The sequence below is a fragment of the Ascaphus truei genome, chromosome 1 (genome assembly GCF_040206685.1).
Source record: "Ascaphus truei isolate aAscTru1 chromosome 1, aAscTru1.hap1, whole genome shotgun sequence".
Taxonomy (NCBI): Eukaryota; Metazoa; Chordata; class Amphibia; order Anura; family Ascaphidae; genus Ascaphus; species Ascaphus truei.
The window spans coordinates 370888926-370916547 of record NC_134483.1 but is presented as its reverse complement, the minus strand read 5'-3'; the positions used below and the strand labels follow the sequence as shown (position 1 = coordinate 370916547).

The 27622-nt window shown below is 42.4% G+C and overlaps 2 protein-coding genes across 7 annotated transcripts; one reads left to right on the top strand and one right to left on the bottom strand.

Annotated features, from left to right (window-relative positions):
- The first annotated feature begins 191 nt into the window (after positions 1-191).
- ANKRD37 (ankyrin repeat domain 37) lies at positions 192-5280 on the top strand. The gene is made up of 5 exons (XM_075610219.1): positions 192-426; positions 2892-3044; positions 3818-3909; positions 4027-4254; positions 4755-5280. The coding sequence occupies exons 1-4, from the start codon at positions 403-405 to the stop codon at positions 4247-4249; spliced, it is 492 nt and encodes a 163-aa protein (XP_075466334.1). The 5' UTR covers positions 192-402; the 3' UTR covers positions 4250-4254; positions 4755-5280.
- Positions 5281-5398: 118 nt separating this feature from the next.
- UFSP2 (UFM1 specific peptidase 2) lies at positions 5399-27578 on the bottom strand. Of its 6 annotated transcripts, none has more exons than XM_075610171.1 (12): positions 27370-27578; positions 22326-22422; positions 19759-19936; positions 19611-19674; positions 18698-18855; positions 17192-17384; positions 15726-15872; positions 14978-15142; positions 13810-13934; positions 11715-11791; positions 9657-9781; positions 5399-5521 (listed from the first exon to the last, which is right to left on the bottom strand). In XM_075610171.1, exons 1-12 carry the CDS (start codon positions 27370-27372, stop codon positions 5435-5437), a joined length of 1419 nt encoding a protein of 472 aa, XP_075466286.1. In that variant the 5' UTR covers positions 27373-27578; the 3' UTR covers positions 5399-5434. The 6 variants fall into 6 exon arrangements, with proteins under 6 accessions (XP_075466286.1, XP_075466296.1, XP_075466281.1 ...); XM_075610181.1 differs by having other exon boundaries at positions 22344-22422; positions 27370-27576; XM_075610166.1 differs by lacking the exon at positions 27370-27578 and adding an exon at positions 25870-25977.
- Positions 27579-27622: the final 44 nt, after the last annotated feature.

Here is a 27622-nt window from a genome sequence, read left to right as displayed (position 1 = left end):
ATCCCCGCTGACAGGCGCACTGAGCCTACGTGCCTGCTCGCTGCAGCCTGCATGTCCGGCCAAGCGCCGCCGCCTGTGCGTACGTGACCACAACACTGAACACTGCTCTCGGGACACGCCCACCCCTGTGATGGATCGACCAATGAACGCCCGCCTGGGCGGCCACTCTCGCGTCTCCAGCCTATCCGCTTCTTTGGCGTGTGGAGGGTCCCAGGTGTGGGGCTCCTCGTGCTCTTTGTTGGGAGTGCGGCGGGGCGGGGCCCGGGGAGTTCTGGAATTAGAATGCCGGAGATCCGGCGCAGTGTTCTGATCTCAGAACTCTCACAGAGCCGGGCGGGAGCAGCTGGGCTCCGGTCTCTGCACGACACTGACTGCAGACTTTCTTAATCGGCTGCCGAGAAGATGCTGCTGGAGTGTAACGCCGAGGTGGGTTGATCACATCCTGCATGCCATGTTCACATAGATGCTGAGTGTTGGTAAACACTAGCGGTCCTACTTGGAGGGAAGGGTGGATGCTTTGCATTCAGTGTAAAATGAGGATGTAATAACTAATACCAGTTTTGTGCCCTATGCATTGATTTCCTGTTTTACTGACTTAAAAAAAATAAAAATGTACTTTAACGATCTGATTATCACCCACATGCATTAGATATAGCATCACTTTCTAAAGCATCAGCTTTCCTCAATTTCAACTGCACCCACATATCTCATCTAATGAAGGTTACTTTTGTTGTAAATATTAATGTAAGAATATGTCCTCTTAAACAGAATAGTTGCTGCTATAGACCAGATTAATTGAGAACTATGGGGCAGTGATTTTAATTTCCTTATCTGATGACTTGCACAGTTGCAATCGTCAATGCTTGATCTCACAGAAAGATCTTGGTATTAAGTTGATGTATTTGTAAAATGTTTTAACAGGAAAGTAATACATCGAGTTCTCTCGTTTTCAAGTAATAAGAACAAGGTTACATTAAAGGAACTGTGTTATAAATGATATATATATATTTTTTTTTTCATGTTCTTGTACATCGCTGCTAGTTTTACGTAATGCTTTAGAGAGATTTTGCAGGCACAGGTCCCTGCCCCGTGGAGCTTACAATCTATGGTTTTGGTGCCTGAGGCACAGGGAGATAAAGTGACTTGCCCAAAATCATAAGGAGCCGACACTGGGAATGGAAACGGGTTCCCCTGCTGCAAACCCGGTGCCAATCAGTGTCTTTACTCACTGAGCCGCTCCTTCTCTCTTCTATTTAAAAACATTGCGTGAACAGTTAAAGACATATGCCTATAACATTATAACAGTTACAGACAGGATTAAAATGTGAGAGCTTTAGTTTTAAAAGAACTTGGACTGGTGATAACCTTTTTGGATGAACATTTGGAGTTTGTTCTTTAGGGCAGGTGTCTCCTCCTCCAAAAGAGCAATCCACAATTTCAGCTGTCTTCTTTGTTTAAAATGTAGCCAGAAACTCCCTCTCTCTCCTCCCCCCCCCCCCCCCCACACCAAGCACGCTGCCTAGGGGTCACATTCGACTCCTCTCTCACATTCGCCCCTCACATTCAAAACATTTCTAAATCTTGTCGCTTTTTCCTCCGCAATATAACAAAGATACGCCCTTTCCTCTTGCTCGACTGCTAAAACTCTGACTCAGGCCCTCATTCTCTCCCGTCTTGATTACTGTAACCTCCTGCTGTCCGGCCTTCCTGCCTCTCACCTGTCTCCCCTACAATCTATCCTAAACGCTGCTGCCAGAATCACTCTACTCTTTCCTAGATCTGTCTCAGCATCTCCCCTCATGAAATCCCTCTCCTGGCTTCCGATCAAATCCCGCATCTCACATTCCATTCTTCTCCTCACTTTTAAAGCTTTACACTCTTCTGCCCCTCCTTACATCTCATCCCTAATTTCTCGTTATGCACCATCCAGACTCTTGCGTTCTTCTCAAGGATGTCTTCTTTCTACCCCCTTTGTATCTAAAGCCCTCTCCCGCCTTAAACCTTTCTCACTTTCTGCCCCACACCTCTGGAATGCCCTTCCCCTCAGTACCCGACTAGCACCCTCTCTATCCACCTTTAAGACCCACCTTAAGACACACTTGCTTAAAGAAGCATATGAATAGCACTGTGGATATTCTGAACACACGATACATAAAGCTTGGCCCCCTGCAGATGTACTTACCAGAACTCCCTCCTACTGTCTCTGTACGTTCTACCTACCAATTAGACTGTAAGCTCCTCAGGGCAGGGACTCCTCTTCCGAAATGTTACTTTTATGTCTAAAGCATTTATATTATCTGTTATTTATTTGATTACCCCATGTATTACTACTGTGAAGCGCTATGTACATTAATGGCGCTATATAAATAAAGACATACAATATATACAATACAATACTACAGGTATATGCCCTACAAACTTGAGTCTGTGCTCCTACATAAAGTTCCAATTGAAATTACATAAAATATAGTTAATAAAAATGTCACAATGCTTACTTAGTCTTCTTCAGACTGGGTTCCTCGGCTCTTCAAGGTCCTACCAGGGGACCCCCAATAACAAGACAAAGACAAGCATGGCCTTCCTTTAAAAAAGTGAAACAAATATATTATGGGCCATATATATCTATATATCAATATAGATATATATCCACTTTAACTACTGTGTGTGTGTGTGATATACATACATCAATCACATATACACCATACAAAATCAGGGAAGAACTTATTTATTTTTTTTAATATATAAAGCTCTTTGCTTTACAAAGAAAATGTAACTGTGTTCAGAACAAAAAAAGATACTCCAGACCTATCATTGCGCATTAAACGCCTTATGGATATCTGCAATAAAATATAGCTGTATTTGCATGTAACGGGGAGTATCTGTTTCCTCAGTGTGACAGCCTGAGCCAGCTGATGGAGTATGGATGTGCAGTGAATGCTCCGGATGACACTTTGGGACAGTCTCCTGCCCACATGGCAGCCGGCGGAGGACAGGCCTTTTTCCTACTTTGGCAGCTGCAGACAGGAGTTGATGTTAACCAGCAGGTAAAGCCATGTTATTTCTTACCTCATTTCTTTAAACCAGCACGGGGCTCAGAATGGCTTTCATTGATTGCTTCAGGAAGATGCGGGTGGGGGGGAGGAGTTTAATTGTGTAAAAGCATTGGTCCTCAAGACCTCACCCCCAAGAGGTTAGGTTTTCAGGATATCCCTGCACAGCACATGTGGCTCAGTTGAACTAGGCCGCTGATTGAGCCACCCTGTGCTGAAGCTGGGATATCCTGCAAACCTGACTTGTTGGGGGGGGGGGGGGAGGGGGTCTTGAGGACTGGAGTTGAGAATCCCTGTGGTGAAGGATACTGTACAGTTATCCAAACACTAAATTGATGCCTCTTAAATATAATACCACTTGGTTAGAAAGCAGAAATTATACAGGCAAAATAGATATTTGAAGATCTTACAATCTTTTTGGAACACTTGAGATATTAAGTTTGCTAAAGACTGCATATCCAGGTCACTTTCTCTTTAATATCCAATGAAGTAAATTTAACTTTTAAACATCTCTAAATAAAAAAAATTCAGAACTTTTTAGGGACCTCCGCTCTAAAGACAATTTTTAGCCATGTTTAGCTATCTTTATATTGCCACATGTTGGTTTTGAGGCAAACTTCCAAGTAGGAACAGAGTACCCTGTGCTGAGCAGCTCAGAAACACACAGCAGTAACATGAGGCCTGGTAGAGGGGCATGAATAGGCATGTTATGTCTCAAACCACTTTTATAGCTAACATTTGTAACTATTTCCCCCCCCCCTCACCAGGACTGCTTTGGCGAGGCTCCTATCCATAAAGCAGCCAGATCAGGAAGCTTGGAGTGTCTTAGTCTGCTTGTCGCTAGTGACGCCAAATTAAAGTAAGTTGAAATAAAATGTTGTTGTTTGTTACCAGCGTGTCTTAGATGACTGGAGTCTCGTGGAATAGTACATATTCCATTTTTCATTTTATACCATCATTTTGTGCTCCCTCCCAGCATGTGCAATAAAGATGGACACACCGCAGAAGACCTTGCTTTGTCTAGTGGATTTGCAGAATGTGCAAAGTATCTGGCTGCTGTTAGGAATACCCAGAACACTTTTTTAGAAGCATCCCTTCACCTGGAAAGCGCAAGCTGCAGTGACCCCAGGGAGACGGCAGCTGGCCTCAAGAGAGGACACTGCTGCCGATCGGTCGTATACGGGAAGAGGAGGCGGTAAAGATGGTGAGTAGTTGTTTCTTTGAAACCTTCTGGTGGGCCTGCACTGCAGCCCTTGAGGCTGAGAAGGGGTTAATGGGGAAATATAAAGTTGTCGAACCAACAAACATTTTTGTATTGGTTTAAAAATCAAGCATTTTAAATCAATTAAAGCAGACTAGCTGTTGCCATTCGGCGCATATCATTTTTCCTCTTTATTAAAACTGACTGCCATGGTACAGGTTTTATACAGATTGTGAATGTGTCTGATTTTATTCCCCATCTAGAGTTCATAACTTGGTCTGAATCTTGTTTACAAAGATATATACATTTTTATTTTTATTAAGGCTGCTATGAAGTATTTACCCACAATACTGCCCTTTAAATTTTTGTTAATCTATCATGGCTATATTATAATTAAATCACAGCTGAGCAATGCTGCGGTAGCTCTTTAGATTGCATAAGCATGACTTCAAGAGGGCATTGTGTAATATATATATATATATATATTTTTTTTATATATACAGGTTTCATGTCGCAGACACCCAAGTGGACAAGGACGATTTATGCCACCCACATTTGGCAAGGAGTGGATTTTTGTTGATTAGCTTATGTTAAGCTGGACTGTCCTTTCTTCTGGAAAGAAAATGTTTAGATTGAGATTTTAATGGAGATCATACAATTCTGTGATCATGTTTTTGTTATCTATTTTTAGGTACTTTGTCATTCTACACCACTAAAAAAAATAATGTTTTTTTCAATCCATGTGTCTTTTCTTGAAAATGACGAGCCATTTCCCAGCTAATGCTGGTTAGGTCACAAACCCATCCCTGTTATTCCATGAATGGTAATGGGACACATACATTGCAGCGGTGCTACCCAGGGCATGATACACCATAGGAAGGGCTGCTAAAAAGCAATGATTCCCCTAAACCCCCTTTTCCTTTCTGACCCATGGGTGGAACACCGGTCCCAGGGCCGAGTTGTACAGGCCAAGCTGGTAGCAGATTACTAAGGGTGGCCCAGAAGTTGCTTTAAAAAGCTCTGAGGATCTCCTGGTAACCAAGATACTGACCTGTAGGCTGGGCAGAGCTGCTTTTTAAAGTCTTTGCTTTCTAATGATGTGTAGAAAAATGATACAAGTTTGTTTGTCATAAGTAGATAACAACAGTTTAGTGCTAATATCATTTTAATATCCAGTAAAATATTACATCATGGTTGGCCGCTGAGGTAAGCATAGGTTATAGTAAGCATCTTTAGTCCAAAATTCGGCCCCCTTCCATGCACACCAACCCTAAAAACAGAAGAAAAAGCTGTTAGATGTTTCTACCTTGCAATTTGGAAACTAAACACATTCTGTTAAAGCATATCAATGTATTGCACCACTCGAGCAAAAAGGAATATTCGGAAGTCCGCCAAACGGACTTATGGTACCTGGGCAAGTAGGAAGCCGCGGCTTCATATTGGCCCATGTGATTAAAGACCTTTTAAACTGGGTTGAGATATAGGCAGCACCTTTAGAGGTACATATCTTGGGAAGCAGGGGCCCCCAGAGTAATGCAGTTCAGCGTCAGACACCCACCCCCAGGACTTCATTTTTCTTTTACGAAAGGAAATCGTTCTTGAGGATAGTGACACCTGACTGACAGACCTATATATAAATTGGGTTATTTATAAACAATACCACATACTTTTGAAAAAGTGTCTAACAATGTTAATAGCAAAGGTTCTGCTTCAATGTTTGTGGGTAATTAGTTACAAGTTGAATTAAGTGATTTATTTACCCTTATCCCACAGTCCTTATCGAGAACCAATAAAGGACATGGGAGGTGAGACTGACTACAAGTTCTTGCTGAACATACAGGGACATAGAAAAATCAAACCTCCCAAGTATGACTAAATGATTTAAATTCTGGGTGGGGAGAAGGTGGTATAAATCACCCACAAGAGACCTTTAAAAACATGTTGGTGGAATAAGTTAATTTTGCCTTAATAGTTGTCCCTAAACACCTCCTGCTCATCTTTTTTGACATCTACCCCTCCCCCGCCCTGCTGCCTTAATGCCAAGAATATGCCATCTCTGCTTTAGCTTTGGGTAGGCACCTTCCCTAGTCCCAAAACTGAGCTGCTAGTGTAGCATCAGAGTTGTGCAGTGGCACAGATCCCAAGATGTGCCTGCGATCTACAACCCTCATCCTGCCAGAGCCCACAGTAATCCAGACTGTCCTCCTGGGAGACCTCTCAGATGGTGGAAGATACAGATATCCTACGAATTTCAGCCTAGCAGTCTCCTATCGCAACAGCGAGAAGTGCCCTCCAACTTTCCACACGGTCTTGCAGAAAACTACTGCTTTATATCCATTGCGCAACACCAAAACACTGCAGTAAAGCATATAGACAATGCTGTGTACACGCCTTTTATAGTTTCACAAGGGACAACACCCACGATGACCATTACATTGTAGTCATCAATACTTTAAGGCAGTAACAGCCAAGTCCACGTGTGGTGGAATTTCAGCATTGATGGGGATATGAAAGAGAAAAAAAGGTGCACTCTAAACTAAAAACTGTGTTACTTGAAATGAGATGCAATTTAGACAGTTGCTAGCATGAATTGATTAAAAATATTAGAAAAAAACAAAAACGTGATAATGCAGCTAGAAGGATTGATGGCTCAAAACATCAAGAAAGGGTAAAGATATAGAAAAAAATACCAGCTCAAGAATCACATAGTACATGAGTAATATATATAATTTTTTTTTTTTTTTTTGAAAGACAAAATTAGTACCACATGAAACAAAAAATGCTAAGTAGAGATGCCAGTGTAGCATAACATTGATACAATATTACCAGATATTCTGTAGAAGTGATATTTGGCAACAATTAGAGGCAACGTTGTTGTTACAGTCCACACTGAAGAAAAGGCAGCGCCGATAGGTGAAGCACCCGCTCGGCTAAACTGCAAACACTGCTCACGTTCCCAGAGTGGTGAGGTGAATCCAGCCTCCGATCGAGTACCGCCTCTCCGTCGTCGCTGCTGGCATACGCCTAGTGTCAGCTCTAGTTAGGGAATGCACCCGCTTCCGGCTCTCCGCATCAGCTTCCACGTGACACCATCATGGGAATGACACCATCATGGCGCTGCATTAGACCGCAGCTGTGATTGTTTGGTATCGCTCAACCTTGTCTTGTGTGGATTTTGTTATTGATTTCAAACTAGTGCCTAAGTGGCTAAGTATAACGAAGATAAAATGGCACACAATCTATTTCATTTCCAATGCGTTTCGTATCAATAGATACTTCATCAGGGAATGATTGACTGACGGTGCATGCTATTTAAGCCCAAAAAGGATTGAAAACTGGGCGGGAACAAATGCAATTAATTAATACAGGTAGCAAGCACCCTATTGGTGTAGTGATTAGGATGTTTAAACACCAGCTGAATTTATTAGAGTGGAACTACATGATCCTGCCTCCTCAAAATATATGCCCTTGTACACAATTATACAATAGCCTAAAATCCTAACTATACATCACTGCAGTTAATATATCATAACTAGATAAGAATATTTCTAAATCACTTATCGGCACTGCCTTTTCTTCAGTGTGGACTGTAACAACAACGTTGCCTCTAATTGTTGCCAAATATCACTTCTACAGAATATCTGGTAATATTGCATCAATGTTATGCTACACTGGCATCTCTCTACTTAGCATTTTTTGCTTCACATGTGTGTTTTTTTATTGATGTGGATACTTTTAATATAAGCAGGGATCTCACGCTAGCTACCTTATCGTTTTTCACTGATAAGGACAGGAGTAAAATTGTCACATACTTTTTTTGTCTAGTAATGTGGGACTGTCCCTTCAAAATGCAGAAAACAGAGCTAACCAGGAACACTTACTTGCTAGTTTGTTTGTTGGCAGAGGAAAGCAGCTGACCGATGGCAAATGTCCCATAGGTTAGCTGCGTGAGTTTTTGTTTTTTTTGGAGTGGAGAAGGATACTGACACTTAGACTGACCAGCAACATTTTGCTTGCTTTTCAAGACTATCCAGTATTAATCTGGAGCTGATGTGCCCCATGGGTATTATATCCCAGGGCGCCCAAGTGCGCCCGCCCTGTTGTAATATACATTGTGTTACATTTATTTCATCAGCATATGTTTGCAGGAGATACAAAGCTAACATAGGCTTTAATAAACAAGGCTCTTTGTCAGGAATAAAAGTAATTTGGTAAACAGATTCCTATATAAGATCAGTGGTTATTAAAGATGCATGTCCATGTAGGACAAAATGAGTGACTGATGGGCACATACAAAAGAACTATATTAAATATGGGCAATTGATAGTCACAAGTATTTTGTAATAATTTTAAAAGTTTATCCTCAAAATGTTTGTACACATTTGTAACCTGATTTTAGAGTCTCACTAACCATACCTACTGTAGTCCCCTTTCTTAGTCCTCTGATAGGGAGTGGTGTATGTATAATTTTGATTTAATTATCACTGGGATGTGATGAACAAGATATACAACCACCATTCCTTTCTAGAGTCCCAACTGTAAATTAAAAAACAAATTTTTTTTAAATACTGTGTTTTTTTTTTGTATCAATCTTTTTTTTTTAATTGGCATTGACAATTACAGGAATGAGTACATACTTTTCAATAACATAAAACTGTTTAAGTTCGACTGTATTGAGTGCATGCTAGCCAACATTGTTTTTTTAATAGTTGGGGTTAAGGGAGTGGAGGAGGGGTGGGGGGGGGGCTGGAAGTGAAGGGGGGTAGACAGACAGAGGGGGGGAGGGAGGGTTGGAGAAAGGGAGGTGGCTCGTCTACATCTCCCACCTTTGGAATCTGGGTTATTCCCTTCAGTAGGGTTTGCGCTTTATATCATTATCTGAGGCCCTGGGGGCCTATCCATGGGTCCCATGTGTTCCAGAACTGTGTCATTTTTTTGTGCAGCATAGCTGTTAGTTTTTCCATAGACATTACTTCGTCCACCCGCCTTATGACTGTGTTTCTTGCAGGGGCTTTGACCTGCTTCCAGGCAGCTGCTATTGAGCTGGCTGCGGTCAAGATAGCAGAGACCAGTCTACTCATGGGTGGGGGTAGGTCGTCATTTTTTTTTTTTTTTTTTGAAGCATCACTCAAAAAGATTTAAGACACATAACTGACCTTTGTTCTTTGGGACTAATATTGGAAAATAAAAACAATATATAAGTAGCTTTAATATGGCTACTAGTTCAAAACCATAATAGAACAAATACAACAATGTATCCTTTATTGTGTCACTATATGAGAATGTATTTAATGTTGCAATTCCTGAGATTGATTAGGTATGCCGAGATATTTTTTTAGAATTACTATACTGGCTCTTGATATTGATGCTTCCTCTATCCTGATTCTTGGAACCTAAAGACCTACCTTTTCCAGAATAATTTGGAGATCTTCTGCTCCTTTGTAGTGGGGATCTAGAATCAAAAATTTAATTTCTCCCGTCGATTCACTCCATACAACGCCAAGGATTGTATGTGCCAGCACACCTCCCCCTGAGAAGTGAGAAAAATAAACAAAAATTATATTTTATACTCAAAATCTAGTAATTAGGGACTATTTTCATCCTAAAAAGGGAGTTCAATGATTCCTGAAAAAGTGTAGCTGCACAAATCTCATTGGAGGTTGTGATTACTCTACTATTGCTGTGATGTATTCTTGTTGAGTCTCTTGGTTACACCAGCTTGGCCTGAATGATTCAGAGAGGGGCAAGGTGTGGAATGTGCCTGGGAGAAACACAGCACTGTGTGTAGCATATCTCCAGGCGCACCCAACACCTGGAGTGTGGACACCACAAACATGGAAGAAACCCCCTCTCTCTTTCCAGATAGGCGACTGAGATTTTGTCTGAATCAGGACCGTGGTGAACACACTATTGTGTTTTTATATGGGAGCATATTTTATGCGTATTAAAACATTTTAATTTTTTTTTACTATCCAAGTCTTTGTTGAGCCATCCCACCTTTTTATTCCCAGAGCAATTACATGTTTACTAAACGGAGTATCTACAGTGGTAAGACTAAGTTGGGTTTGCCACGGTTGCCCTACTCAGTTCAGGCAAGTTGAAAACTAGCGAGTGGTCCTTGACGTTTATACTACTCACTCGCTGCGACTTGCAATATTTTTACATACTCTATACATTACAGATTCCATGTGATGTGAAAATCCACTGATTCCATTTCTAAGGCCACGCTTATAGTCCTTGCTATGGCGACGCAACAGCATGATATCATCCGTCGCCGTTGTAGCAGCGATTTTTACGTATAGTGTTAGAGACAAGAGACGGCGACCGGGGGGGCGTGGCCGTGAGTGTTTCGTCCTCATTGGCTGAACCGCTCATGTGGCCACTGACGTCACTCTGCTGTCGCTGAAAATTCAATTTTCATTGACTTCCAGCGACCAAGCCGTCACATCGCTCCTACTATAGTTGCATACGACGGATTCAATACATTTGTTTTGACGCGACTCGCCGGGACTATAAGCGCGGTAGAAGTCTCATATTGGATAACCCTCCCTTTTTTTTCACATTCTGCCCGGTGCAGGCTTTCAATATACTTCTTCATACACATATCTTATCTCAACCTTGCATGAAAATTCGGGCTCCTTATAGAATTCATGCTGATGGATTATTGCACATCAAAAACTCAGTGGCTGTTCCAAATGCAAATCATACCTACAAGTTTATCATGCAAAAAATCCATGAATTAGTCACGGCTTACAGTCTGCATACGCTTATCTTAGCTACTTTATACTGCATGAACATAGATGTATGAATACAACACTGAATATGAAGAGGTCCTAAATCAGAGAATAGCCAAACTGGCACGCAATGGCATTTGCCAATGGCCTGCCTGATATAAACAACAAAAAAAAAAAAACTTTTTAAGGAACAATTAAAAAAAAAATCTTTAAAATTACAGAACACAATTGAAAATGTAAGAATGTTAAGATCCATTTTGAAAATGAACACAACTAAAATAAAATGAAACAATTAAAAACAAAATAAATCACATGAAATAATTAAATTAAAATGTAATGCAAGTTATTCCCCGTCTGTGTTCTGCGAGCAGACATTTTCGTACAGATCTGTATTGACAGACGCTCGTGTGGCAGCCTGCTCCTGTTATCAACTTCCCAAATGGATCCTAATAAACTGCTCATTGAAATGCAGGCTCAGAAATCACACTGACCTGTTTCAAATTCTTTATTAGAATTTCCCCCCTTTTTTTTAATTATCTTAAAACATGTTTGTATTATTGTAATGCTTCCATGATCCTCGTTTACTGTTGCCATTATATAGTTAGGTTTAGCTATTCCTTTAAGCCGGGTGTAGGGGGCAGTAGGACAGCAGCCCGCCCACACACTTGTGCTCATTGATTGGCCGCCCCCTGCTGTACATGGTGCATGCCGTGCATTTTGCTCTCTTACCAATCATAACTGGAGTTCCTTCTGACTTGAAATGATTGACGAGTTCTCTCCCTCTAGATGCCAGCTCTGCACCTCGGCTGCAGAAATGAAGACGTTTTAGTCACAATAATAACGATCTTGATTAGACTTCTAATACCAGTTCATTTTACACACGTGCAGTGTAGCCGTTATTGGCATTACAAAAACACCCCAAAACATTTTTACTGGTCAGTAACCAAGTTATTCTTCAATCCTTTTCGGAGCCCTAAAACACTAATAGTTTAATTAGACTTTATAAAATGGAATATAACAATTATCAAACATGTGGTTTTTTTTAGGGTTAAAGTAATACTGTACTGTACTTCTATGATGACAAATATGTATTTTTTTAAACCAGTAGGATTTAAAATCTTGTTACTGAAAGAGACAGCTGTTAGACCTTTCCCCACACCTGTAGTCGGAAGCTTTACTCGCCTGTGAACCAATGGCAGTGTCTTGTTCAAAAGTCAAATCTTGGTAATCAAGATTTTTCTCCTCCTTATGAAATAAACAAGAGTGCTACACTACTGCGTATGCCATTAGTAGGCAACATGATGCACTGCAAGGGCCGCAGAGCCCTAAAGAGGGTCCCACAGCATCCACATGTGTGGGGTGCACAGGTAGAAGGGACATTGCAGCCGTCGCTAGGAGCTTCTGTCCCTGTCCCCACTGGCCAGCTGCTTGATGCCAGTGCGAGGATACTGTCCCACTCTTCTTCTTACACAGGGATCTAGTGATTCGCATAGGAGAGACCCATCATTAGCACAGTTATTAAGCAGCGGTGGGAGCGGAGGGAGCAGCTATGATCAACGCCAGCAACGCCTCCGCTCACTCTGCCCTGGAGAGAGTGGGCTGCTGGGGCGGTCGGCATTGGGGCGCACAGGTGAAGAAGACCTGTGCTGCAAGCATCATTGTACAATGCACCAATGAGGAATAGTGCGATTCAAAAGCATCACAAGCGCCGGACGAGCATTTAAAATATGCGGAAAGGTAATCATGGACACGAATAGGCTGCAATGTAAATCACGGTAGAAATAACATGCAGAATCTTGGTGCTGCGCTTATGGCTGGGAGCCAAGAAACGAAAAAACAATCTCATTGTCAGAGATGGGCAAAGTTGTCAAAATCCTAAAAAAAAAAAAAAATACATCCTGATCGGCCATCGGATCCATTCCACCCGTTTGGGAGAGAGTAGCAAGAGATCCATTTGAGTAGAGTCCCAAGTGTGAGATTATGTGTATTGTATTGTATTTATTGTATGTCTTTATTTATATAGCGCCATTAATGTACATAGCGCTTCACAGCAGTAATACACGTGGTAATCAAATAAATAACAGATAATATAAATAACAGATCATGGGAATAAGTGCTTTAGACATTAAGGAAGAGGAGTCCCTGCCCCGAGGAGCTTACAGTCTAATTGGTAGGTAGGGAGAACGTACAGAGACAGTAGGAGGGAGTTCTGGTAAGTGTGTCTGCAGGGGGCCAATCTTTATGTATCATGTGTTCAGAATGTTCACAGTGCTATTCATATGCTTCTTTAAGCAAGTGTGTCTTAAGGTGGGTCTTAAAGATGTATAGAGAGGGTGCTAGTCGGGTACTGAGGGGAAGGGCATTCCAGAGGTGTGGGGCAGTCAGTGAAAAAGGTTTAAGGCGGGAGAGGGCTTTAGATACAAAGGGGGTAGAAAGAAGACATCCTTGAGCAGAACGCAAGAGTCTGGATGGTGCATAATGGTGTGCAGGATTATACCTCCCCTCAAACCTCCCTCCATATAAGATATGGACAGATACCCGTGGTCAAAAAAAGAGCACACCTTAGATACCTGGGATGTTAACGGGATATGCAAAGTAAATTTCAATTATCCATACCCCACCCCCACCAAAAAGGATTTTCATAAGAACTTTTGAGCAGTAGAGCGCAGACGTATGCTGTGACAGTGGAGCTACCCAGCAGCTGCTTTAGTTCAATGCTAGAGCTGCTGCCCAGGATAGCAAAAGTTGTGGCCATTGAGGACTGGCGTTGGCCACCCCTGCTGTATGCTGTATACAGCAGAAAGGTTTAAGTGGTAATACTCACCTAACAAACATTATTTTTGACGTAATGCCGAGCAGCTGATCCAGTACAAGTTGTACCTCTATGGAGCCAATCCACTGCCTTGATCCAACAAAGGATGCAGGTTTATCCCCAACATCAACAAGAGCCTGCAGCGCATAAAGATCCCGTCAGAGCCATGCAGCACTAGGTACCCTATGAGTACTAAAGATCAGCGATGCAATCACACAATGAGAGTCCTTTAACACAGCATGTTACAGTGCCGGTATCGAAAGCTTTATGAGCAGGGGGATTGTATCTTTCATGGCTCTTTTTGTATACTGTAAGTCTCTAGCAGCATTTTGAAGATGCAAATAAGCGCTCTTGCATACGCAGATTATATGAAGGTGCGGCTCGGTGAGTAAAGACACCGGCTCAGAGAACAATGACACGGAGTGTGAGGCAGGTTAACCTGGCTCAAATCTCTGTGTCAGCTCCTTGTGACCTTGGGCAAGTCACTTTATCTCGCCTCAGGCACCAACAAATAGATTCTAAGCTCTACGGGGCAGTGACTCGTGCCTGCAAAAACTCTACGTACAGCATTATACAACAATTAATGTGTGAAAGATGCATTTATTCATCTTAACCACAAAAAAAGTGTGTCAAATTGGCACTTCTGGCTCCGTTTAAGTTGCAGCGACTACATGTATAATGTCATTTAGTAGCCAGAATACATTGTAATTTCAGACTTCAAATTTCCTTTTGGACTGCTGCTGGGATGTGACCACGTATGCAAAAGCAAACAATGGTAAGCCGCTGTTTTTGTTACCTGCCTCTCGTTTCATTGAATGCTGAAAAAACGCCTGCAATCCATTACAATAAAATCACTTAATGTTTCTAAATTCTATTGGACGTGCTGCATGAATCATACAGTACAATGGGGCAGATTCTCTACACGGATCAGCGATCTTGGAACTTAGAGAATCTTCCCCAATGTCATTTCCTCTTTCATTAAAAGTGACATTGAAAAGAATGGCTGTTGGTATTGTACTCTTAAACCACTAGATCGAGCACTGAAAACATAGACAAGACAATACTGTACATCAAATACTATAAATGGGGATATTAATGAATCTGTTAGGACCTCCATCTTTATAGCAGTAAAATGCTTCCCATTTGACCAGTAGCCTATCCATGCAATAACGCAGCACACCTGCTGAATCTCCTTGTGTGTTGGAATAGGTCTGTCACTGTAACCCTGATACTTAAACCAAGAGCAGATGGTCTGCAGAGAGCGGTAGGCACAGCCCCAGCCATTGTCATCCATGCGATCCTGCATGTAATGATGGTAACTGTATACTCCCTGCACCAATGAGACCTGCAAAGAAAACACACGTCGGAAACAGCTTCGCTTGCGTCAAGAAAACATCACCGAGTGTAAATCTGTAAGGCACTGGCGCACAGTGTGTAATGGCACCACTTGGGCAGTCCGGTTGCACATAGCTGGCAAAAAAATAAATAAAAAATTCTGTGTCACTTAGTTTACAAATTGCATGTAGAAAGCAATCACCGTTACATTTAAACTACTTATTTTCTTTAAAAAATAAATAAAAAGAGCAATGTTTTAACTTTTACCATGTCCAGTGGAAGTCTAATATTATTTGATACTCACGCTGTAAGTCTTACGGTTATGTTTGCTGATCCCTTCTGTTTTCTTTTGCTGGAGATGTTAAAATTCACTAGAAGTCTTACAGTCAAACAGGATTGGTTGATAACCATAAACTTTTCCCAAGCATTGCTACCAATGTATCGCCCTCTCTACAACAACAACATCATGGCTCTCACCATGCCGCCCTCTCTACAACATGGCTCACCATGCCGCCCTCTCTACAACATGGCTCACCATGCCGCCCTCTCTACAACATGGCTCACCATGCCGCCCTCTCTACAACATGGCTCACCATGCCGCCCTCTACAAGTGGAGGGTTGAGATGCACATGTGGATTTCGAAGGTATCCATCCTTGTAAGGCTCATCTGGGAAGTGATAGGCATTGGCTCTTCTAAGGTACGGTCTGTCGAGTGGCAGGTCCAACTGTTCATGTAATTCCTAGGTGATGAATACAAACAGAATATAATGAGAGGCTACACTAGCTGTGTGTCTGTAGCAGGCATGCCAAAGGGAGCAGCACTCAAGATGAATTTTATTATTATTTTTACCTGTTCTTAATTAAAGTACATTGAGACTGTAGTGTTTATTTTGGTTTATTTTTTTAAATCCCTAAGGCAGAGCTCGTACAACCTGCGTAGCCGTGTACACTCCTGCAGCCCCAGCGATCTGTGCACTTGGAGATCGGGGAGGCGTGGCGGAAGCATCACGAAGCTGGTTCGCCCTCATTAGCTGAACCTGCTCATGTCACGCGGCAGCCGCCAGAGAAGACAAAATTTGTCTCTTCAAAACGCTGCCGCGTCAACTCTCCTCTTTGCCTGCAGCCGCGCAAGCACTTGGCTAACTGCGATAGCCAATAACTGAACTGTGCTCGGCGCTCACGAAGCAACTCCTCTACTATAAGCTGTGTGTGTGTACACACATTGTGTGTAATATATATATATATATATACACACACACACATAATATATAATACTGCATCTTTCTACAGTGTGCATGTATGTATGTGCGGTATGTGTTAACACACACACACACAAATATATATATTTTTTTATAAAAGACAAAACTCAGAATTTATTTTGTCTTCTTCACGATCATGTAATTGGCCACAGTGCTCAGGTCTCTGGAGTCCATGCTGTGAGGCAAGATGGTACTTTCACATTACATTTGTCCAGCTCACTGGATGCAGGTAGTTTAAAAATGGGGAATTCTGCACACTTCAATTTAAAAAGGTAGAAAGGCAAGTGTTATATTGAAATGGTAAACATCTAAAACATCTCACTCCAGCCACTTTTTTTATTGTCAACTTTTAAACATTGAAATGATTGTTAAGTAGTATAACGAGATCATTGTCATGATGTAGCCATTAAAAGGTTATTCAAATGTAGCATGGCAAAAAACACACACAGTTCAGGAAAAAGCAAATATTTATTTAAGCCAGAATGTTAACTTTCTGACTTAGATAAATATTTGAATTATGCAAACTCAGTAGAGTCTCTACTCTTCTTTTGTCTGGAACTGTGCATATGGAACGCAGCAGCTCCTCCCTTACTGAGAAGGGAGCACCTGTACAAGTTTCTACTTTTCACACCCCCATTGCTGGTTTGTAACATTTATTTTTGACAAACACACGGAAAACTGTAGCAAAAATATATTAAAAGCCCGTCCATCCCAATTTGGTTGTCTGTCATGGTGATTGGCAATGCTTCCCTTCTTGCATAAGTATTTGGTGCATGAGATTCACAGTGTCTGCAATGTACCTTCCTGTATGCGCCCAGCTGAGTATCTTCAACCCCCATGGGGTACAGTACTGTAACAAGGCCTTTCCTTTCTGGTAACAGGAAGTGGTACGGTTCTGCTACACGGATGGATGTTCCTTTCATATATTTCAACAAACATTTCTCCATCTCAGCAACTTGATGTGTGAGCCCATTCACAAGGAGCTGGCGCACTCTGTTAGATGGGAAAGACTAGGTTTGTAAAGAAAGTAATCTCTGGGCTTAGTATACTTTTCATAGGGAAACAGTGGTTCAGCTCTTTGCTGTTCGCTAATTCCACAGTTCCAGTCGATGTACTGCTATTGGAGAAGTGTGGATGTCTTGTAGATTTGGAAACCTCCTAAACAACAAAAAGTCTTCAACCTCTGTACACGATAATTTTATCTTTTGTTGGTGTATTAAAAAGGCACTGTACAGTATACAGGGTAGTGGGAGGGAGACCCTTGCTCAGCTTATGTACATTTTGTATAGATAGATGTGGGATAGGTGCTGCCCGAGATAAATAAATTGTTTCCAAAAAGAGAAGAAAAAGATCCCAGATTAATGATCACTCAAGTACCCCTAATCATGGTAGTAGTGTGCGAGTAATAAATGTCTTAAAACGTAATACTTTAGTAGTAGCTTAAAATAAATGTAGTAGGTACAGCATGACCAAATCACGGCGAGATACAGAAAGTTGAATCAATTCAATAAGCTGAAAAACGTTGCTAGGGTCTTGTAACCTTCGGATATTCAATATATCTGTGTATCAAGTAGGGGGGATAGAAATCTGACTAGACGTAGCAGTGGTGGATATTTAGGACTTTAAAATAAGGTGATCCACTCTGACATTATACTTGACTTAAGGCTGTTCTGCCTATGAGCTTTGCCCTGGGGAGCCCTGCAGTTATATATGAGCGCTGGGATCTTTTTCTTCTCTTTGTGTAATCTATTAAAAGGCATCACAATCTATAGTACATTTGCTTTCAAAGCAATGATTTGCAATATAGCTATACATTGGGAAGGTCAACATCTAGACTACAATGGGACCTTTTTTCAGGGAATTACATTCCAATCTTCATAAATTAAAAAATTCAGGCTGTGGAATAGCAAGCAGAGCATGAATTGTTCCAGAATGCACAGGTTAACGCTTTCAGGCCTTAAATGCAGCCCGTCTGGCAGAGAAAAGATTAATGATAGGGTGATCGTTTGTATGTATTTAACTCAATTAAAGCTAAATAGAATGCACGCTAGCGAGGATACCTTGGGAATTACACTCAGGCAACCACATCAGGGCAGTCTTCATAAAAGAACTCAAAAAAGAGAAATAGGACAACAAAATTATAAGCTCTGGAGGACTGGGATGATACGAACTACTTACATCACATTTAATCAGTTTCCCAGCTTCAGAACCCTTGCAAGAAAAATAAATAATAGCATCAAAATGATCAAAGAAAAACACTGAAAACACAGTAAACAGGCCCGAACTGGCCAAAAAGAGACACTTACTTCCCCCACGTCTCCTCTGGAGATACGGAAACTGCAGAATCGACCGGCAGCGTCATGTTCACAAGATGATGACTCTTGCTTTCTTGTTCGATTACTGGGGCTCTGGCTTTTGAGGTGGTTGAGATCTCAAACATAAGGTTGATGTTTACTATTTGTTGCTGCAATAACATTTTTAAAAGCACGTATCATATTAATTAACTGTTGGAATACAAAAAATTTAAAAAAAATAAAGCAATTATTCATTCCAAAATGATTTACTTCAGGACTCTTTGTCAGCATGGTACTTGAGATGCACTTACACCTGAGAACACTTACACCTGAGAACACTTACAATAGAACAATTTTCCACCTGTTGGAACTTTCTTCGAGACCTGCACACACGTCCCTCATCCCTTCTTCCCTCGTTCCCTTGCTGTGGCCTAACTTTTAATGCTTTTGGAGGGAGCCAATATTTTAATTATTACACGTGTTTTCTAAAACAAAAGATCAACACCTTAACTGCAAAATAGAACAATAAAATGGGCTTTAGTGCAGTATAAAGAAGGCCAACTAAGCTGTAGCACCCAGAGGAAAGTGTAGCCACCACATACACACCATTACGTTAAAATAAAAACACCTGACGACAGGGTGTATTGTGCCCCCCCACATTGTACACTTCACTCCGGGTCACATATCTGCAATAAAATGTTCTTTTGAATGACATGAAGACGTGTGATATCCACTGTCTACTGTATGTACTGAATCATATACGGAGGCTACATCGTACAACTGTATTGAATCCCATAAGCCAGAGCACAATAGTGAGGCAGAATCAATGGATGTGGGTATACTGTATGTGTTATACACAAATGATTTCAATGTTGTATGCAGTGCTACAGGGAATATGGGGAATCTGTAAGCTTGCATGATGTACCGTTTCTTGTAACTTTTTGTCTTTCTTTTTAGAATTTTTGCGCGTGGCCTCAGCATCGTCGAACCTACAAAACAGAAAAGGATCACATTCACATTGTGAAGTATAAGGGCCAATGTATGAATCAGGAAATTATTCCGTTCTTACTCACTGTATGAAGTGAAAAATGTCTTTGCATGGAGAATCATCGCTTAGTTCTGTGGAGAACGCGCCGGTGTTGGGCCATACGTACAATGAACTGTGGCATACGTTGAACACCAAAGATTCTGACTGGAGCTTGGCAGACAGATCACTCAATGCTCTCACCAGTGCCTTCTTGGCGGAGGCTTCTACATCAAAAACAATAAGAAGCACAATGCACAAGTTCAACATGCAATATATTTATTAAAAGTTGAACTTTATTCCTGTGGCCAAATACAAATCATAAACATACTGCAAGAAATAGTGTGATTAAACCCAACTCTGTCCTGGATAAAGTCCAGAAGAGAAATGCCCATTTTGCAATGTGTTATGGTCCTCTTTGGTCTGGCAACGATTAACCAAATATATATTTTGTAGAAACGGAGAGTAAATATCAAACGGATACGTTTTTATCTCTTGGAAATAGAGTGCCGAGTTTTCATATACGTCGCTGATAATCTCGAACGGTGTCCAAATATGCACAAACCACGCGGTTTAATCTACTATATATTTTGGAAAATGGTCTGTCTGGTCGCTATGCATTGAGACACCTCTTACGATATCGTAACCAAATTTTGCGTGATGGTTCCTGAGATCAAAGAGCAGGTTTTTGTCTAGGTTTTTATACATTCTATTTTTAATTATAGGAGATATTACAACTTCTCAAGTAAGTAAGCAAGTCACTGGGTGTTGTACCTGGTAGGCTATGTATTGGGCATGTGACATCATAATGCATATAGCCTGGTGGCAGATAAGGAAAGTCAGAAAGCTATAAAGTTCACACAGAAATCAGACTAAGAAAGAAAGAGGAAGTCAGTTGGCACGTGAGGAAAAAGGAAGAATGCTGGAGAAGGAGAGAGGGGCAGAAAGATTTGGGGACACCTTACGATATTAAAGGAAAGTGATGGGAGGGAGAGAGATGAGGGAAAGGGAGAGAGACGAGGACAGAGTAGTAGGGGAGGGATGAGGTTGGTTTCTTAGAATTCTCAATGAATGCCAGGTACGTTCAACTAGTCGATCATATGCAGAGTAGAAAAACAAGCACTGCATTTCCGGGGGAATACAACATCCCTTTGGCAGGTGCTTGTTTTTCTTCTCTGCATATGATCTATGAAACCGCTCGGGTTGGGAATAATTGGACGCTATTCCAGTTGTGCTGCTACTTTGACTTCTTAAAACTGAGAGTGTGTACTAAGAGGAGTACACAGGGAGTCTCAAATGGTGGCGCACTGCAGACCAAGATAAATTATAACATGGTTAAATTTTACAGCTAAATGTATACAGTTAAAATATTTTATTGAAAACAATTTTGTCTTTATTAAAATAATAATATATATACCTCCTAATTCAGAAGAACAGGGTATATACAAATGCCCCTAAAAGTGATTTATGTTTCATTCAAAGAGATATCGTTTCTGGTGCTGGTCTTATATATACATCATCCTTATATATGGTGTAAATGTGATATCAGGGTACTGATGTCGGGAGAAATTCCCTGTGGGTAAATCGTTTGTTCCACAACAGTGTTACTGTTAACCTGTAGAGTAAAGTCCACTCAGTGGTGTGTGGTACACTGTACAGTGATATTCATTGACTGCAATGCTGATTCTTCAAACCATGAATAGTAGTGGAATAGTAATGATGTATACGGGTCAAGTTATCCCCTTATTATGATTGTCTGTTGCACAGAACAGCTACTAGGGTGTTAACCCCCAAACGAGTAGTGAATCATACCATGAATGAGGTAAAGGAGCAGATATCTATATATTGTTGCCAAAGGGTTAAAAACGTGTTCACTGTGTGCTGCTGGTCTGTAGTCAGTAGTTGATGCTAATAATAACCGTATATATTACATGACAGGATGTATTCAGGGTCTAGATATATACCCATGGTGAAACCATGTAGTCAGGGCAAATCATCATATTATATCACCTATGGGGTTAAAAATACTCTTGTATCTCGTTGCTGTTATTAGCCAATGATCGATCTAGGAGTGTGAAGTACAAGGACACCGTTGTCTCCTATCTAATTGCAATATAATCGGCGTGACAGATGTGTATCACAGTAGCTTGAATCGTGTTTGTCACGTGTGGGGGTTGAGTCCCGTTGCGCAGCAACACGCTGAATCGTGTGATCTGAAGCAGCACTGGTAGTACCGCGAATAAGGAAAAGGGACAGGAGGTCCCAAACTAATGAACAAACATAAATCTCAGCGCATTTTCTTGCCATCGAGTGGCCAAGACCCGACGTCCGTTTCGTCGCTAACCGCGACTTCTTCCGGGGTATTCTGTTTATTCCCAGGTGGCACGCGATCTCACCTAGAGGCTTTGAGCGAGGTTTCCCTCTATTTTTCTACTTTGACTTCTTGCCTGATGCATTTTCAGAATGTCAAAGTTGGACATGCAAAGAATTCAGGAGTTTTCCAAAAATCTCTATTTTAGAGATTTGATATCCCACAACTACTCCGCCTCTGTTTTTCATGATCTACCCTCTATCACTGCCTAAAGTTTTGATAAATATAGAACATTTAAAAACCACCTGGTTGATTCAACGTACCATCGGTAGCAGTCAAACGAAACGACAGATTCAGGCCGCCTCTGGTTCTAAAAATGACATCTGGAGCTTCTAATCCCACCTGCAGAGACCAACAGAGAAGGATCAGCAAAACCGGTAAATTAACGTTATTAAGTATAGACAAAGGGGCGGTGATGCGATTCAATACAATGTGCAACAAAAGCAGATTAGACAGGGGTATAATGCTTTGTTCACAGATGCAAAAAGAGTAATAAAAAAAAATAGATGACAGATCCAACACTGCTACTGTACAGTACATGCATTTTTAAGTGAAACTTCTTTGCTGGCGCCTACAGGGTTTTCATGGGAAAAAATGCATTGCCTTGTAATGAAAAACCGTAACAAAAGTGACACACTACTAATTGGTGCGCCCGTCGCACGCACAGAAGAGGAGCTTGCAGGCCGCACCACGCTTGCGCAGTACCGCACTTGTCCACCTACAAGTACATTGGTGCTCCCCCCTCTTACAGCACGCATGCGCACCAATGGCCTCGGGCTTCTGCGCATGCGCACCAAAGAAAGGACTGACCGATGGGGAGGAGAGGAGCCGGGAATACAGGGCAGGGAGAGAGTGAGAGAGCCGCGTCCCCCGAGATTCTGGTGCTGAAACAGACAAAGCCACATACTCACTGAGTCTCACACACGCACACAGTCAGTGTCACACACACGAGCGCGCAGTCACACAGATGCACGCGCGCAGACACACGAGTTCAGTTAGTGTGTATATATATATATATATGTATTTGTATATATATATATATAAATATATATATACACACACTACATATATATATATAGATGTATATTTATATGTATATATAAAAATCAAAACACAAAGCAGTGTGAGTTAGCACGCACGTGCACAGCACTAATATATATATATATATATATATATATATATATATATATATATATATATTAGTGCTGTGCACGTGCGTGCTAACTCACACTGCTTTGTGTTTTGATTTTTAATTAAAAACATCACCATCACAAATTCAATATGTGACAAAAGACAAAGAAGTTTTACTTAAAATGCGCGTGCTCGACACACACACACAAAACCTTTTTTTTCCTATGGCAGCGAGTGGTCTTTAATGATATGCTGTTGTTTTATATTACCTCTTCTGTTTAATTAAATAAAGAAAATGTTAAAATTAAGTACCCCACTACATTTCCATCAGGGCCTCACGCATCGTGGTCCTTTACATTGCAAGCACTTCACTCATTGTGGCAGTAATTCGATGAAGGATGCTGCAAACGCTTCCAGTAATATATACAAATAAACCCTTTTGGTGCTAATGTGTCACTGTGGTAACCTCACTCCTGTCATGTCGTATTGTATTTGCAAATGCAACCCAGCCGAGATTTAGAACAATACATATTATGGAATATAAAATACATAATCCCCATGTAATGGGCTTTGTACTTTGGGACTACACTCAGAGCTTTGAAGGGAATAAATAGATGGATATTCTGTTTTGGGAATATGGGCTATTTCTGTATTGGGAACCCAGCTAAGGCCTCATCCCCACTGCTCGCGGCTGAGTGCGCGGCACAAGATAAGGCACTCCATGGGGCCTGCCCCAGTTACTGCCTGCAGGCACTTGCAGAAAGCGCAATGGGCAACCACCTTTTCCAAAAGACAAGAAAGGTGTCTTTTGGCGTGGCTGCCGAGCACTGGCTACGTCACGGCAGTGGTTCAGCCAATAAGGGCTAATCAGCCGTGTGACATGGCCACGCCCCCCTTTGCGATCTCTTGCACTTCTCTGGACACGCAGAAGACCACAGATCATGGCTGAAACTGGTGCACACGCCAAAAGTCAGTGGCACGAGGGACAGTGTCGGCCGTGATGGAGCTGCGGGGGTCCATGTTTCTGAATGGGACCCCCCACAATGTTAAAGCAGTAGTTCAAGCAATATCCTACATGTGTGTTTAAATAAATCAGTTCTGTACTATGAGAAAATAATTGTAGCATAAAAAAAAATACTTGAAAGACATGTTTAATGTTTCTAATGTAGGAAGCATTTCCAAAGTGACAGCCCCTTCCCCTTCTGATAGGCTCTGGCTCTTGAGCCCCGCCCTCTCTCTAGCAGTGCACCAATTGTATCTAGTAACTGCCCAGTCAAATCATATTCCAGGACTACATTGCCCACAATGCTGTGCAACTACTGAATTAAATAACCCGGAGCAAGAGATTGATTACAGGAGAACAGATCGATCTGCAGCTTAGCTAATCACTTGTCAGTGTGCAGATTGTATTGATGCACATATTGAATAGGGGGGGGGGATACATTTTTTTTAAACACGCGTGCGCACACACAATTTTTTTTTTTTTTTTTAAACGACAGCTGGAACTGCAGCTTTGATCCTTCGGGTGCCATGACTGCGTGTGGTACCGAAGACGTTACTCTTTGCTACATCTGTACCAGGGAAAACCATTTGACATTTTGGTGTGTGATAGTTGCATTGACCTTTGGTGGTAAATAACAGCCATGGAAAGCCATTGCAAATCAACTGAGAGCAGGACCACCATGCTGAAATCCAGTGATGGACATGGCTCTTGCATTTATTGATCACCAGAGCACTCACTGTGTGGGCACCTACAAGAAGCCTGCCCCTATAATATCATGTTTTGCAATGTGATCACTTGGATAGGATTTCACATTTGCTGCATGTGATCTCCACTTAGGGATCATCTGTTAGGTAGAAGTATGATGATGGTGATGCACTATAACACATTTCCAAAATACAAGCAATGTCCAGGATAGTTTTACAATAGGATACAGCGTACCAATGATGATCTGTTTTATTATAGCATAAACATACCATTAATAACAATGTCTAAAGAACATGTTCAACAGCACAGCGCAGTCCTACACGCATGCACAATTGTAGATTGGAATCTTCTCTGAGCAGAGACCTCATCAGCAATTATTTCATTATGTCCCAAGCTGTGCTTTATTCTGGTCATTTCCCCCACATTGTACCGCACTGCGGAATATTTTGACACCATATAAAAAGATGATATTAATATCACTACTTTTTCATGGATATTGAACCAAGGAGTAAACATTCTGTTAACCCCCTGCAGTGCCAAACTGCTAAACAATGGCACTGATGGTGTATGTTTTTTTATTATTCCCTTTATATAGACTGGGCACAGAGACATACACCCCTCTTTTTGAAGTGAAACTTCCCTGGCAGTAAATGGACTGCATGGTGACGTCACCCCTAGCAGAAGAGGCCACCAGCGACGTCAGCATCCAACACCAGCAGTCACCGGAGAAGAGGAAGGCAGCGCAGGGGAAGGAAGAAACACACACACTCCAAATGATTCACACAAAATCCGGCCGCCGTGTCTGCAGCCCCGCCGGGGGGTGCAGAGAGTGGGGGCTGCTCTGGGCCGGGGGACTCAGACAGCGACAGCTCGTCTTTCCTGTCCGGTGAAGAAAAAGGCGGCGGGTCTGGCCGGTGGATGCTGAACAACCCCCTCCCCACACCATGTACCTGTACCCCCTGTGTCCCAGTACCCTCGTCGGGGGAGGAGAGAGAGGGGGGGGCTGGCTCCAGCAGCAGGACACGAAAAATAACACACCACATACACAGAGAGAGACACACACACAAACGGCCGCCGCTTCCACAGCTCTGCCGGGGGTGAGAGAGTGGGGGCTGCTCCAGGCCGGGGGACTCACACAACCCCCCCCCCCCTTGACAGCAGCGGGGGAGGAGAGAGGGGGGGGGCTGGCTCAGCGCACCTGCTGCAGAAGGCACCAGTAGCAGGACATGGTGAATAACACACACACACTTACTGACACACGGGGGGGGAGATAGTGGGGGCTGCTCTGGGCCAGGGTACTCAGACAGACCACCCCACGTGTCCGCAGCTCCACCAGGGGAGGGGGGGGGGGGTGCTAGCTCATCACAACTACAGCAGAAGGCACCAGCAGCAGGACACGAACAACACACACACACTTCACAGTTATTATAAATATAGAAGTGCAAATAGCTAAAACACACGGTCGAAGTCAAACTTCATTGCGTTTTGGCACTGAAATTGTGTTTTGATTTATTAATTAAAAACATCACCATCACAAATACAATTTCTGTGACAAAACAGGGACAAGAGACAAAGAAGTTTCACTTAAAATGCGCATGATCAGCACACACACTTTTTTTTCATGACTATAGTCTCCCGTGCTGACACAACAGTATTGTAGTGGTGTACCGAGTACCCGGCGTTACCCGGCACATTTCCAGCTACCCGGACATTACCCGGACCCGGCAACTGAGAAGTGGGCTCGGCGCTGGGTAATACCCGGCATCGGGTAATGTCAGGGCAGCTGGAAATAATCTTATTACTTACCTTTCCGAAGCCATCTAGGACCAGCAGCAGCAGCAGTCCTGTTGCGGTGGCAGCATCGGAGGTGTCTTCAGCCGGCGGTGGAGCTGCAGGAATCCCTTCCACAGCACCGGAGCAGGTAAACAGTGTGTGGTTGTGTGTGTGAGCCACCGGGGAACCACGTGGCCAGAGCAGGAGACGGAGCGTTCCTATTGGACAGACGTCTGAAGACACCTCTGATGCTGCCACCGCCACAGGACTGCTGCTGCTGCTGGTCCTAGATGTCGCCGCCACCCTGCAGGTAAGTGCCAAACCGGGTAACCGACCGGGTAAAACCATTGATTTTGGCCGGGTACCCGTTACCCGGGGTTTTTTTTATAAATGAGGACCCGGTCCAACACTACAGTATTGTCTGTCTTTATTTATATAGCACCATTAATGTGCATAGCGCTTCACAGTAGTAATACACGTGACAATCATATAAATAACAAATAATACAAATAACAGGTCATGGGAATAAGTGCTTCAGACATAAAAGTAACATTTCGGAAGAGGAGTCCCTGCTCCGAAGAGCTCACAGTCTAATTGACAGTAACAATATTTCTTCCCGTGTGTGTAATAATGCAGTCAGGCCTGTGTCACTGCTCTGCAGGGAGACACTCACTCACCATGACAGGTCCCCCTCTCCTTGCACAGCTGCTGAGAGCAGCGGCTTCCTCTCTGCACTGCTGCTGCTGCTCCTAATGATGAGCTGTCTGCACACCGCTTCCTGCCAATCACAGCGCGTAACCCCGCCCACACGGCTGGGACCCTCAGGAATATATATCCTGTCTCACGTGTATTTGAACAAGTCAGATCCGCCCACACAATATAACTCCGCCCCTCTGAAAACGAGCGAAAGCGCCTCCAGCCCACAGCGCA

Bases quoted from the DNA above. Each gene is read 5' to 3' on its own strand.
- UFSP2 (XM_075610166.1), bottom strand. From the start codon at position 25,962: ATGTGGTGTGTTATTTTTCGTGTCCTGCTGCTGGAGCCAGCCCCCCCC. The intron at 15,873-17,191 runs GTACATTGCAGA...TTCATCACCTAG, and splicing joins AGCTGGGCGCATACAGGAAG to GAATTACATGAACAGTTGGA. The intron at 15,143-15,725 runs GTGAGCCATGTT...TTTTCTTTGCAG, and splicing joins CACTTGTAGAGGGCGGCATG to GTCTCATTGGTGCAGGGAGT.
- ANKRD37 (XM_075610219.1), top strand. From the start codon at position 403: ATGCTGCTGGAGTGTAACGCCGAG. The intron at 3,045-3,817 runs GTAAAGCCATGT...CCCCCTCACCAG, and splicing joins GAGTTGATGTTAACCAGCAG to GACTGCTTTGGCGAGGCTCC. The intron at 3,910-4,026 runs GTAAGTTGAAAT...GCTCCCTCCCAG, and splicing joins GCTAGTGACGCCAAATTAAA to CATGTGCAATAAAGATGGAC.